Below are 15,198 nucleotides of genomic sequence, written 5' to 3'. Positions count from 1 at the left end.
CCCTGTCATAGTTAGCAGTCCATCTGAAGGGTGAGACCAGCATGATGGGAATACTGTGGTCCATCAGCTTGTCTTCTCATGGATCTATCCATTGATGATCCTTGACTGAATTATTTTTAAAAATATTGTTTCTTCTCCATTTGCTATACATTCTTCTATAAAATAAGAGTTTTCAATCACCAACTTATAGTAATTTATAGTTCATTTTTAAAATAAATGTTTAACTCTTCCTTTGATGGCTGATTTTCACAGGTAAGAGCTAGAATAAGGGGCTGGAGCTGTGGCTCAATGGTAGAGCACTCACCTAGCACATGCGAGGCCCTGGGTTCAATCCTCAGCACCACATAAAAATAAAATAAAGGTATCGTGTCCAACTACAACTAAAAAACCCCCTAAAATATTAAAAAAAATAAAAATAATAAAAAGAGCTGGAATAAGTGCTATCTCAAGTGTGTTTCCTCCCTACCCCCTTCCTGCCTCTCCTCTCTTTCTTTCTTTTCTTTCTCACATTTTCTGGCATTACACAAAATAAAGATGAATGGTAAATTTATGCTAATAAATTAAAAGTGTGTTTTTTCTTAGAGAAAGATTTTAATCAGCCACTGAAAATCACACAGTTAGAGAAAGACAGTGGAAGAAATGGAGAAGGTCAATGTGCTTCTTGAGAGGCACTTTACCCCTGCTTTTGAACAGGGGTTCCACATTTTCATCTTGCACCGGAACTCTCAAACTGCAGAAAATGCCTTCCTTTGCCGTCTCTTCCTCAGTATTATGTTTGTGAGATTCAGTGACAGGGCAGCATGGGGATGAGTTTGTTCATTCCTACTGCATAAAATAAATCTCATTGCAAATGAACCTTTCATCTTTGCTATTCTCAACATTTAGCTTGCTCATTGCAGTCCTTACAAAAAAGTTGTGAACCTTCTTATATTTATCTTTTGGTGAAAAACAATTGTATACCTAGGAGTGATATGTTAAGTTATGTTAAGGGATTGTATATTGGTTATATTTTATTGGATAACACCAAATAGGTTTCCAAAGTGGTTATAATAATTTCTATTTCTAAGCATGATATAATGGGAATTCTAATATAGTTTCATATTCTCAACAACACTGGTGTTATGGATTTTTTTTATTTGAGACTAGCTCGTGATTTTATTTTGAAAAAAATATTACTAAGGCAGTTGGGTAGCTTTTTTAAAAAAATGTTTATTGGTTTTTGAGTAGACTATAAAAAGCCTGTTAACTCTCTTGTTCATTTGTCTGTATGTGTGTTTGTGTGTATGTGTGTACACTTTCTCTTATTTGTTTTGAAGGAGTTCTTTCTTTTTTTTTTTTTGTTGGGTACTGGGGATTGAACCAAGGGGTGCTCTACCAATGAGCTACATCCCCTTTTTAATTTTTTCTTTTTTCTTTTTTTTTTTTTTTGAGAGTGGGTCTCACTAACCTGCTGAAGTTTTTGCTAAATTGCTGAGGCTGGCCTTATACTTGGGATGCTCCTTCCTCAGCCTCCCAAGTTGCTTGGATTACAGGGATATACCGCCACCTCTGGCTGAAGGAGTTCTTTGTATATTCTGGATATGAATCCTTTGGTTCTAAATGTTGCAAAAATCTTTTTTTGTGTTTTGCCCTTTCTATTTCTTTAGAATATCTTGAGGCACAGAGGTTATTTGTGGTTATATAGTCTGAGTTATGACTCTCATAAAGATATTTTTATGTTATTTACTTGAAGTCTTATTAGTTTATCTTTCACGGTTAGAGCCACATACCTATTAGAAATGATTGTTAAGCAAGATGTGAAATAAAGGTCAAGATTCTTTTTTCCCCCTTTGGAAAAAAGTTGACTAGGTTACTGGATAAAGACCACCTTTTCCCCACTGTTCTGCACTCCACCTTTGTCATGAATCAAGGTTTTCCTATATGCATAGTTTTGTTTCAGATTCTATTTTTTACAATTGTTCTACTTGTCTTTGTTTGCTCTAATAATACCAGTTGCCTGGCACTCTAGCACAAACCTATAATTCCAGTGGTTTAGGAGGAGGAGGCAGAAGAATTGCAAGTTCGAGGATAGCCCCAGCAATTTAGCGAGACCCTGTCTCAAAATATAAAATAAAAAAAGCTGGGGATGTGGCTCAGTGGTAAAGCTCTCCTTCCACCCCATTCAATCCCCAGTACCCAAACAATAATTTAATAATAATAATAATAATAATAATGCATGGCCATTATTAATATAGCTTTTCAGTATGTCTTCATATCCAGTAGAATACGTCTCTCAACTTTGTTCTTCAAATTTGTCCTAGATATTCTCAGACTTTAGCATTTTGAAATAAATTTTGAATCAACTTGTCAATTTCCACGAAAAACTCTTCCTAACTTTGATTAGGATTGGACTTAATTTATGAAGGAATTTGGAGAGAAACTAATAATTTTATAATTAGTGTCTTTGCAACTTCTGATGGCAGCCTAAGTCTTCTTTAATTTATCTCAATAATTGTTACATGTATTTTTTCTATTGTAAATAAAATATTAAAATTTTATTTTCTTGTACTTTGTTCCTGATATATGAAGAGAATTTTATGTATATTGTATGTTAATGTACCCAGTAATCCTGAAATATTCATAAATTCTCATAATTTGACTATAGATTCTTTTGGATTTTCTAGGTATTCTGATTTTTTGTCTGTTTCATATAATGATAGCTTATTGTGCTGATGTTAATGAACTATATCGACTTTCAAATGAGATACCAATTTGCATTCCTGTAATAAATTGAAAATATTTTGCGAAAATTAACATTTAAAATATTGATAGATTTTATTTGCTAATATCTTCTACATCATTTTGCATATATTTCATCATTCCTTATGCTGTTTCTCCTCTCCTCTACCATTCCTTTTATTCTGCTTTCCCTTTTTTGTTTGTCAAAGATCTCCAATATAATGTTTGATAGAAATGCTGATAGCAGACAGTCTTGTCTCCTTCCAACTACTGAGGACAAATTTTCAATATTTCCTTAGTAGAGATAATATCTTCTGAAGGTCTTTGGTTATCTTTATTTTCCTAGATATCCTTATGCAGAATAGGTAAACTTTCTTTTTTGATTTTTATTAGATTTTTCAAAGCCTTTTTCCCTGCAACTATTGAGAAAGAAAAATCATGCAATTTTTTAAAAAAAAATTTACTGTGCTTATGTAATGAGATACATTGATTGACTTTCAAATGTAATACCAACCTTGCATTTCTTGCAGCCCAGAGTTTTTTGTAAAGCTATTAAATTCAATTTTGTTAATATATTCAATTTTTTTCTAATTTATCTTCTTCCTTTTTCTTGCTAATTAATGTTCGTATAGATATGTCCCTCTCATCTACATACATTGATAATCCTACCAACCGATGTTATAGAGTTAGCTTTTAATAGTCATACATACTTTAAGGAAACTTAAAATATATTTTCTCAGGTATCTATCATTTCTATTGCATTTTTTTTCTTCCCAAAGGTTCAAATTTGTTTTTGGTATCCTACTCTTTGATCTGAATAAATATCATAAGCAATTTTTGTAGAGCAGATCTGCTGGTGACAAATTTATTTATTTTTCTCTCATCTGAGATTATCTGTATTTCATTATTACTCCTAAAATATTTTCACTGGATATAGCATAAAAATTCTGAGTTGATGGTTTTTTTCTCTTTAATCACTTTAAAGATATTTTTCTACTGTTTTTTCCCTCATAGTTTCTGACGAGATGTCCATAATTATTCAAATTATTGTTCATGATATATAATATAATATTTTCTTTAGTTGTTTTCAGCATTTTTATTTTTGATTTATAATGGATCAATGCATAAATTTCTCTGAATTTATTCTGTTTGATATTCTCTGACACTCTTGGCTCTAAACTGTCATTTCTCATCAAATTTGGGAATATTTTTCCATTAGTTTTTCAAATATATGTTTCCCTAATCTTTTCTTCTGTGACATAAGCAGCATATATGTTAAAAATTTTTTGATATTACCCCATAAATTCCTTTTTAAAATTTTATAATAATATATTTCCTATTTCTAAGATTGAATAATAATGTTGTTTAAATCAATAAGCTTCATTAAAAAATAATCTTAGATTCAGGCAGTATGTGCTGAGTCAGAATGACCCTTTTCCAGTTATGGTTAAGTTTACAATGTTATAAGTCTTATCTCAGTCTATTTTTTTTGACAGATTAATTATAGTGTAAATATGGCTCCCTTTATAAAACTAGCCATTATAAGAAAACAAATAGTTTATTTTTTTAATGTGTAGAAAAACAGCCTAAACAATTCAGTGGTAATAAAGATGAGAAAAGTCATATGTCTATTGTAACCACATTTAGGAACACATTGGTGACTTCTGGTCCCTTGCTGTAGTGTGGTCTTAGATAAGCAGATCTGGTATCACCGAGGTGGTCATTAGAAACAGAGGCCCCACCCCCTCCCTTACTGAGCCAGAATATGCACTTAAGCAAGATGTCCACATGATTCTCAGGCCCATTAAAGTCTGAGGGGAACTAATCTAACAGCCTGGTTTGGAATACTTTCTTTTGGAAAATTTTTGATTGACTAGTGGGAGTGATTTCCCAGTAATACGAAGTCCAAATGACATGAAAGTCTTGAAAGGGCAAGTTTTTCTAGAGAGAATCAAATGCTTTCTAAACAAAATATTTGTATTCACTGCACATTTATGATGAAGTTTGATAACCATTTGTAGTTGAAATTAAGTTCTTCTAAAATGAACACCTCACCCAGAGACTATTAGAGAGAAAGACAGCCAGATAACAGAGATAAAAATATGACTTCATCAAGTATTTACAGCCAGGAAAAATACTGGTGAATGCTTGGAAAAGATTCATTATTCATTGTTGAATGGTATTTTGATGATGAGACTGAAAATACTTCTACCAGCAAATTAATGTAGATTAACCTTATTATATATTGATGTATAAATTGTTCTAGAAGGAAGAACACATATGAAAGACATTTTTATGGTAACATTTTGTATAGAGGAGAACATACACATAAATTATGATATTTTAACTTCAAAGATATTAAGAGATGATCTAGACAAAACCCTTCATTTTAAAAATTGGGAAAACTACCCAGACAGTTTACAAGCAAAAGAGTAACAAGACTCCTGGATATCTCTTCCCACTCCTGCTGCTTCTGGTTTACTCTATAGCCTATCACAATATGAGATAATATGTAAGAAAAGTCAATCCAATGACACAAATTGTCAGGTAGTGGGTATTGTTTTGCAGAATGTGGTGATCACTATAGGTTGGAGAAATTGTGAAGAACATCCAGTCTTAAACTGGATCTATTTCAAACCACTCCTACCTCTACCCCAACATGAGTCACTTACTCCATTTGACTTTTTCCATTATCCTTAGCTTCTGTCCTATCATTCACATATTTAATATCTGTCTCCTTGTACCCACTCAGGAATATAAGTTCTACAACAGCAATACTTTTTTGTCTGTTGTTTTACTGATGGGTCCCCAGCTCCTAAAACTGTCTGATACATGGATGAAGCTAAATGAATTATTTGTAGAATGAATAAACTTACAAATGAGTGAGAAAAATAATTTTTAGATTTGAAAACTTCTTCATTTGGAAAATAATGAGAGACAAAAGAGGCAGAAGAGGTAGAGGCTGGAATTTGAAAATTTTGAATGCTGATCACAGAATTTAGAGCTTATAAGAAATGGATTCTTGAAGACCAAAATTGCCACATATATGTTTACCTTCATGAAATTATTGCTTGCTTTTTAAATTAAAATTAATACTTTCCTCTGAGGTTCCTGATAATATGAATGTTTAAGATGCACTAAAAATATTACTTTGTCATGCTGGAAAAAAATCTCTAGAAGAAAATTTTTGTTTTGATTTTGCCAATGTATATGTACTACTTATATATAAACAGGATGTATTTTGAACAGACACATAATTAAGCCAAAGGTAAGACCTGTTATTACCTACATTATATACTGCAAAATATTGCCCAGTAGTTCTCAGTCAATTCAAGTTAGAAATTATCAAAATGTTACAACAAGGCTTTCCCCCCACACAGCAGAACATATTTTAGATTTTTTTCCCCAGTAAAAATTATGTTCTGTTGCTTTTGAATGCAGAGGCCTTTAGTTTTATTGTAAGATAAACGCAGTCAAAAAGCAAATGGAAATACACTGGGAACATTTGGAAAATTACAATTGTTTGGCTTTAACCTCATAATCTTTTTTTCCCCATCTGTGGAAACCACTAATATCCCTCTTTTAATTTAACGATGTCTGGAGGATCCTTCATCGTACTAAATTACAAAAGTTTTTGGCTGACTTATATAGGACATAGATGTCAGTGACACATATTTTGAAATAACAAATCCTGGATTTTCTGAGACTTGTAAAGCAATAGAGCTAATGCATGAAAACAAGAAGGGTCTGATCTTCCTATAAGGCTCTGTTTTGTCAATCCCATGAAAATAAATAAAATATGAATGGTATCTCCCTGAGTTTAGCCAATATTTGATACTACTAGTGGGACAAAGGAAACTGTAATCTGATATAGACACAGACCAGGTTTGAAGAAGTCAAGTGCAAAATTGAGAACTATTTTTATCACAAGAACTACGAAAAAACAGTGCAAAGTCAACTGTAAACACAAATAACTTCTTGGGTAATTCCCAGCATGAGTGGTATAGTGATACCTAGTAGAGGAGACCCATTATTACTCAAAGCAACCAGAGACTGGAGTTTGGTCCAAAATCCTGAGGACCTCTCTTTTAATATTGGCTAGGACAAGTCAGCATGCATTCTGAATAGTGTGTCCTTAGGTAATTTCATGGTTGTGCAAACATAATAGAGGATATTTATACAAACTAAGAAACTACAGCATTTACAACATTAGAATAATATATTAGAAACTAAAACATTAGAATAATACATTTAAAATGATAATGGGTGATATAATTTGATGAGGTCATTGCCATTTATGTAGTCCATTATTAACTGAAATTGACCGTTAGGGTTGGAGAATCCAGTAGACTGAAGTCTAATATTGTCTTATCTTTAATAATTCTTTATTTTTTAAAATATGAAATGATGATGGAATGTGATGGACATTATTATCCAAAGTACATGTATAAAGACACAAATTGGTGTGAATATACATTGTATACAACCAGAGATGAAAAATTGTGCTCTATATGTGTAATAAGAATTGTAATGCATTTCATTGTCATATATAAATAAAAAATTAATATAAAAAATAAAAAAATATGAAATGAGAATCATCTTTGAAATCCAGTTTCCAACTGTATAAGAATAAAGCTCAGTTTAATAGACTCCTTTCTTGACATTTACTGCATGTAGGAAATTGTGTAAGATTATCTTTGCTACATGTTTTCCAAAAACACAGTTGTGTTTGAGATTAAGTTACTTGAATAATACACTTGTGAAAATTATTTTGGATACTTGAAATTATAAAGTCATGTTAATATAGGCAGTCAAATAACAATTTTATAAATCAATTTAGTTATAATATTCTTAATTTGTATGAATTTAAATGGTTTCTATTACCACACTGAATTAATGGAGGCAAACAGGCATATTTTATATCAATAAATCATACTATCTGCCAATAAGAAATACACAAACTTTTATGGATAAAGCAACATATAATGAAAATTGACAATACTGTTTAAATGTACAATAAAAAGGAGACACAGATGGGTTAAATATACATAAGAATATAGACATTTCAGTAAGAATTACTTAACTAGTATAAATATGTAGTTGACATATATTATTTCAAACACCTATGGAACATGTATGTATACAAGGAAGATTTGTCAAACCACAAAAAGAACTAGCAGTAATTCAGGCCAAATTGTTTGATCATAATATAATAAAACTTAAAAGAGCAACCAAGAATATCAGAAAGTTATACCAATAAAAACATATCATCGACAATCCTTTTGAGTAACTTCTGGTTAATTGAAGAAACTGAACTGAAATTTCAAACAATTTGGGAGCAAATTATAGTAAAGAATGAGCTATAGGAACTGCTGCCTAACATGGTATTAGAAGGAAAATGTAAAATATTAGAATAATACATTTAAAATGATAAAAAATTAAACAGAAATTACCTGGGGCAGGCTCAGGAACCAGAGCTGGGCGGGTCCTAATGGGGGTAGTTAGGGGTTGGATTGGTATGAGGAAGTGGTGAGCCTTTCTCAGAAACACCCCTGGGGAGGAAAGCGGGGGGGGGGGGAAATTTTTTTAAATGGCACCCGTCACTCAAGATGGCCATCCAGATGCTAAGCAAAGACCTTATAATACTAATTGCATTATCAACAATATGAAAAATATTAAAACTCTTACTACTAAAATGCATATAATTTGTTGTAAAAGCATAAAAACAATGAAGTAGAAGAAAATAAAATATCATTTAGGAAAAGTGGATTGTAAATTAAATATAACCAACTCAGTAACATTAAATACCACTGAGCAAGAATACATATAAGGGGAAAAAAATTCTGCTATGACTAAGTCTAAAATGAAGAGCTGTATCTTTCCTTGGAAATTGATGGTGTAAAGCATCCTGAGACAGGCTTTTGTGAGGAGAATTCATTAAGAACAGTGAGTGTTATCTCAGCCTTGACCCGGAAGATCCCCTTTCGGTAAGGTAATCCTCTGGCAGCTTCTCAAGATAACCTGCCCAATGGAGAACAATGTCCAGTGGTCATTAAATAAGTAATGATTCAGCAGGCGTTTTCTTTTATGTTCAGCTCAACTTTTACCATTAATCCAAAAGCTTTTGGTAAAGCCTTTGTATTGGCCCTTATGGTTAGTATAAAGGCATCTAAATGAACTAAGTCAAGTGATCTCTCTGAAGGGTGCTGGAAAGACTGAAGTGGGGGAGTGTGAGGACCCCAATATCCTGTTTACCTTCCATAGGGTCAGGATAATGAATTCAGGTACTAAAGCGGACCCCACCCTCTTGCTTTCCTTTCTAATGTGCAGAAGCATGCTTTTTATAAGTCCTTGGAGGCAGAACACTACCTTCTGATCTCAGGGCTGTAACATTAATTATCCTTGACAGTGGTATAGCACTCCAGATGTTCGAAAGACTTCAGTGTTCAAGACTTTAAGGATTCATGAGCTCCTCCTACCTGCTTGTGAAGTCCATTTCAGACGCGAGATCAATGTCTGAGACTTGAAGAGCACATGGCTTGACATAGGCCAAACTGGCCCCAAAGTGGAATAAATGGGATTAGAACCTAGGTATCTCCAGTCTTTCAAAAACTATACCAAACCCTCTGTGTTCTACAGCCTCTTCTAGTTGAATCCTTTCATTCTGTGTAGGTTTGGGATTGGGGATTTGTATGGGAAACTGAAAAAGGCCATTTCTCTGGAACATTGGATTTCATGAAGTAACAAGAGGTATCACTTTTATTATATACATAAACAGGGTATAATATGTTCATATTTAAAAATTTTTGTCTTTTACTTTTTGTATTCTAAACTGCTAATTGCTTATTTTTTTTTTTTTATTTTATATCACCAAGATTGGATAAGTTTGGAGAAGAGGATGGAATTTTCAATTTGACATTTAGGATTTTCTTATTTTACCCCCTATTTCTTTTGTGTGTGCAGGAATTTAGGAGGCATGCAGATACATAAAAGAAAGCTAATAAGTTTTAAGATCTGTGTTTTGTCACTTATTAGCTGTTTCATTATGAACAAGCTACTCACTTTGAATCTTGCTTCCTCTTCTGTAGAATGAGAATAAAAATGCCTGGCTCAAACACAAGGCATCTTCTGTCATAGGCCTTTTGGATGCGCCCTCAAAGTTTATATTTTGGAAACATAATCTCTAAGCAGTGGTGTTTTTCAGCATACTATTTCATTTGAACTTGAGGAGTATCTTTGAAAGAAACACTTATTTCTTTGTCAGATGAAGAAACTGAGGCACAAAGAGGCTAATTAGCTGGCTCTAGGTTTCTTGGCAGGTGATAACTGGGATAATGCTAGGTCTTCTATTTCATGGCAGGTGTGCATTGTACTATATGTCTTTCTTTGTATGTTTGTGGGGGACATCGTTACCAAACTGGTTGTTTTTACATATACATTTTTCAGTCTCAAAAAAAATCTAACTATGAGCATAAAAGAGAGCAGTTTCTCACTTGGTTCTCTGAGACTAAGCTACCCTTTGCATTCTAAAGAAGCAGCATAAATGGGCGCCTAATGTGTCCCTATCAAGAAAGCATTAGATGTAGCTCAGTGGTTGGATGCTAGCTTTGCATTATGCAAAGCCCTGAATTTGATTCCCAGAACCACCAAAAAATCATTGACAGACTAGCTACCTCTATGTTGGTACTGGGTTCTCTGTCTGTCAAGATAAAATGTCTTGCATGGACTTTTCTCTGATTTACTAATGGTTTATTAAAATATTATTATGTGAATATTCATTGAATAGTTATAAAGATGTGTCTTCAAAAAGAGGAATAAGAGTTAAGAGACCAGTGACTAGCTGGACCCTTGCTACCCTTCACCTGGTCTCCTCCAGAAATGCCATCTGACCACATTGTGGCAGACTCTGCAGAGAAGCTTGAGTGTCCACACACCGGGGCTCTATTGAGATTAAATGTTTTGGAAAATGTGTACCTCATTAAACCCACAAAGCCAAAGTCCCTGCTACACACAATTCCCTTTCAGTGTGCAAGTTGCTATGGGCAATTATCTTCTCAGTGCCCCAAATTTCATGTTTTTCATTTTTTCACTATGCTGGGCTCATCCTTCCATTCTTTGCTCCCATTTAAACCCCATCTGTTTTGGGGGGTCTGCTGCCTAGTTTATCAGGCACCAACCTAACCATTCACATCCTTCCCTTTGGCCTTAGATCTTTTCTCTGACCCCTTCCTTAGTTGATATTTGGTTATTTCCCAAAGGCACTGCTCTTCCATGTTCCTGGTGCACAGAGCTCCTTATTTTTCCATTTCCTACATTAGGGCCCAGGGGAGAATTCAACATCCATTTTTTTGAAGTCCTTATTAATGCTGTGCCATGTAACTGCTTCTCCTTCTGCTAACTGCAGAATCCAATACTCTCTAAATTCTCAAGTATACTTAAATGAAATTTATCCACCAAATTTAAAATAAAACAATATGTATTTTGTCAAATAATACTCAGGCATGTATGATTACAGACAGTGAGGTGGTTATGCTTACATTTATATGTAGAATTGCTGTATATAGAAACTAACATTCATGCTGCATTAGTGATTCCAATAACTTAAACTATGCTGACATTGATCAGATTATTTTTCAAAATGTTGATCAATTTTCACAATTCTTAGCAAATTCTAAATAAGATCTTCTTTTTGTGTCTTACATGGCTCTTGCATTCCTGAAAAATCCAGTGTATATGAAAACAGCACAAAGAATGTCTTGGATTTGTATTTAAAAAGGAATTTGTTTTTAGAATCAGATAATTGTAAACAGGGTTATAACCCAATGAATGCCAGGAAAGGTATTTTAAAGTTTTAAGGACACAGGGCAATTTGTGATTGTGGAACAGTATTCCACACAGGGGGGACAGTTACAGCACTGGTTTTCACTCACTGATGCCATGGAGAATGACCCACATTGTCTTTTTTGCCTTGCTGTGGCATATATATTCTTTTATTACAGCATATCTAGAACCTGAGTGAATTTGTTTATTCATGAATTTGTGTATTTTCTTAAACTGTAAGTTCTTTGGGGACAGGCAAATCTTTATTTTTCTATCAAGAAAAGCAAACACTACTCTGGGCGCTAAAGGACATTTGATGTGTGAATATATTGTGCATGTAAATGGATGTGTGCACCCGGGTGCACATTTATGTGTGCACACTCTCTCTCTTTTTCTTTCTTTCTTTTTTCTTTTCTTCTTTTTGGTACTGGGGATTGAACTCAAGGTCACTCATCCACTGAGCCACATCCCCAGCCTTTTTTGTATTTTATTTAAAGACAGGGTCTTACTGAGTTGCTTATCGCCTTGCTTTTGCTGAGCCTGGCTTTGAACTCACAATCCTCCTGCCTCAGCCCCGAGCCACTGGGATTACAGGTGTGCACCACTGTGCCTGGCTCATGCTCTCTAAGTTTTAGCAAAATTGAAGAGAGAGGACTGAGAGTTCTCACATACCCCTTTCCCACTCAGATGCAGACTCTCTGATCAGCGTCTCATACCATAGCAATCACTTGCCATTACTGATGAACCTACATTGATGCATTATTATCATCCAGAACTCATACTCTACCTCAGGGTTCACTCTTGGTGCTGTATATTCTTTGGGTTTTGATAAATGTATAGTGACATACATCTAAAGATCCTCTGTTTCATCTATTCATTCCTTCTTTCTTCCAAACCATTGGCAACCACTACTCGTTTTACCTTTTCTATAATTTTTCAAGATTTACTTTTCTTGCATGGTATTTCAATTACCAACCGCTGCATAACAAGACGTTCCAAAATTCAGTGACTCTTCGCAGTTGTTTATTATTATCGTTAACCACAGTATGGGCTGCTTGGGTTGCTCTTAGTTGCACTCCCCCAGAGGTTACGGTGAGGTGTGGTTGGCAATGTTTTCATCTAAAGATTTGACTGTACGGATTGCACAAGACCTTCTTGAGTCATGTCTAGAGTCTTAGAATGGCCAGAACAAGTGGGGGCTGGCCAGACCAAGAGTGTCTCTTTTAATGTGGTCTCTCCACATAGGTCAGGTTCCTCACAGCGTGGTGCTGGCAGGAACGTCAGACTTCCTATGTAGCAGGTGGCTTCCCTAAGTGAGCACGGTGCCAAGGAGAACGCAGAAGCTGGCCATTTCTTTTAAAGGCTTGAAATGGACACAATATTACGTTTGCTGAATTCTACTGATGGACAGAGTCTCAGGTCCAGCCTATGTTTAAGTGGGTGGATAAACAGATCCCATGTCTTCCTAGGGAAGTACCAAGAGTTTTGGTGTTTCTAATACATTACAGATGGAGAGAAGGATGGAAGACATAGCATTTAAATTAAGTCTGGACTGACAGACTGATATTTATGACAGAGAAAAATAAGACGGGAGATTCAACATGGCCGAAGGCAACAACTGGATGCCTCCGCGACCCTGTGAGGCCTACCAAGCTGAGTGGAAGCTCTGTCGCAGCGCCCGGAACTTCCTGCATCACTACTATGTCCACGGGGAGCTCCCGACCTGCGACCAGTGGCTGCGCGACCTGACCAGTTGTCGCGACTGGGAGGAACGCCATAGCACCGAGGCCCAGCGATCCCTCTGTGAGAGTGAGTGGGCACGTGTCCAGGCTGCACAGAAGAACACCCTGGTGTGGGCCCTGAGGCAGAGCCCTCCTGCTGACTGGCACCTTCCTCTGCTGCAGGAAAAAAAATGAGTGACAAGCATCCCTCTCCTTGGCCTGTGCAGCTTCCTCAAGTCTGTTTCAAGTGGAGCTGTCACACAGCCCTAAGAACTGTGACCAGCCCAAACCATCTAATGGGAGGGACCCCCTTGAGTTTCCACTCAACCTGTTACACAGAACAGGACATCTGTAGCCCTAACCTGCTTGCCTCTCACCAGCATCAGGGTATCTACCATCACAATGCACTGAAAGACAATTACCCTCTCTATACAGATTATGGGAAGCCAAGTATTGTGGCAGGTACCTGTGAGCAGTGAGGCCAGACTTACTAATGCCTACCCCAGGGATAAGTCTCTGGGTTATAGGGTTCTCAGGATAACTTGAGTGAGAACCCTGACAAGTATGGACACTTGGTTAAGTCAAACAGTTGTACTTCTATGATCTACTCTCCTTGTCATTGGGAAATAGACTACTACATCCCAGGCTTTATGATTCTGTATTGCAGCCTTTGACATCCAAGCATGCTCAATTCCACTGCAGATGCAGGTGGGGTGTGACAAGCAGGCAGGAGCTCACTGGCTCCTCTGCACTAGGAAACTTCATGGAAGGCTCCCAAGGAGGCCCTTGGAGATTTTTTTAAGAAGTGCATATAGGAATAGAAAACAACCTTGCAAAAGTTCATGGAATATTGGTGTCAAAAACACAAATACAAAAAGGCTGGGTCTTTTTTTATTTTAAGGCTGATAAGTTTTCTTCAAATAGCTTCTATTGTAATTTAAGGGAAAGACAAACATTAAACATCAATATATGATTCTTGGGGTGGACATGTCAAATATATGCATATGAACCACCAAGAGCACTAATTTTTTTTTAGAAGTTTATTACTAAATAAGGTGGTTTAGCACCTTGTGGCTGTGTAACTGTCTCCAAGTGCAATGCTGAGGACCACTTTGGGTATGTGTCCAGCACTCTCTCCTATCCTTTCCTGGCTATGGGCAGTGGGTTAAATATCTTTCAATTTGCTCTTTGAAACAAAATAAGTGATCATTTCAGAAAGGCATACATTAATAAATAAAATTTTCAAGTGTGAAAAAAAAAGAAAAAAAAAAGAAAAATAAGATGGGTAAAGGACAGTCTAAGGAGAGGAAACTGAAATAATATGCTAGGAGAGCAAAGTCCAGAGCATTCCAACTTCCTGAAGTATAGTCAGTAGAAAAGGAACTCGTGAAAAATAAAACTAAAAGATAGGCTAAAGCCAGACCACGGAGGTGCTGCATAGCATGCCGACTGTTCTAGCTGGAGTTAGTAGGCAGTGACTGAAAAAGAATGTCGTTTAACCACCCCAATTTGTCCTATCTTGATGAGATAATGGCTTGCCACTTATGCAGCAACTAGAGTTTTAAAAGTCATTTTTCTGGTAACCTATTCAGTACAATAAGGGATGATTTGGATTGGATGGTAAGAAAAGGATCAGTCTAAAGTCGTTCTCGGCCTTCTCATATCACCTCCAGAAGGAATGTTTCCTTCACTAAGTTCCCTTAGTGCTCTCTTCAGTTTTACCACCACCGTCAGTCACAGCCTGTGGTGTCACAATGATTTCTGCCTGTGCCTGTGGCTTCAGTCCCAGAACACAGTCCTCAAGGACCTTTTCTTATTTGGTCTCCAGACCTCGTTAAATGGATCATTCAGCTCCATAAGGTCAAAATGACACCAGAAGACAACTGCATTTCTTACCAGTTGGCCAGAAAATTCATTCCTCTCTTTCTTCTCCATGATC

General features: G+C 35.7%; 1 protein-coding gene across 1 annotated transcript; it reads left to right on the top strand.

Moving 5' to 3' along the window:
* The first annotated feature begins 13,136 nt into the window (after positions 1–13,136).
* LOC124090821 (UPF0545 protein C22orf39 homolog) lies at positions 13,137–14,513 on the top strand. Its single transcript, XM_046441687.2, has one exon. It carries the CDS (start codon positions 13,140–13,142, stop codon positions 13,452–13,454), a length of 315 nt encoding a protein of 104 aa, XP_046297643.1. The 5' UTR covers positions 13,137–13,139; the 3' UTR covers positions 13,455–14,513.
* The last annotated feature ends 685 nt before the right edge of the window (positions 14,514–15,198 follow it).

The sequence above is a fragment of the Marmota monax genome, unplaced genomic scaffold, assembly GCF_021218885.2.
Source record: "Marmota monax isolate L192 unplaced genomic scaffold, Marmota_monax_Labrador192_F-V1.1 WCK01_AAM20220418_F8-fsc00010, whole genome shotgun sequence".
Lineage (NCBI taxonomy): Eukaryota > Metazoa > Chordata > Mammalia > Rodentia > Sciuridae > Marmota > Marmota monax.
The sequence above is the reverse complement of the archived record's forward strand: the minus strand, read 5'-3'. Positions and strand labels throughout refer to the sequence as shown.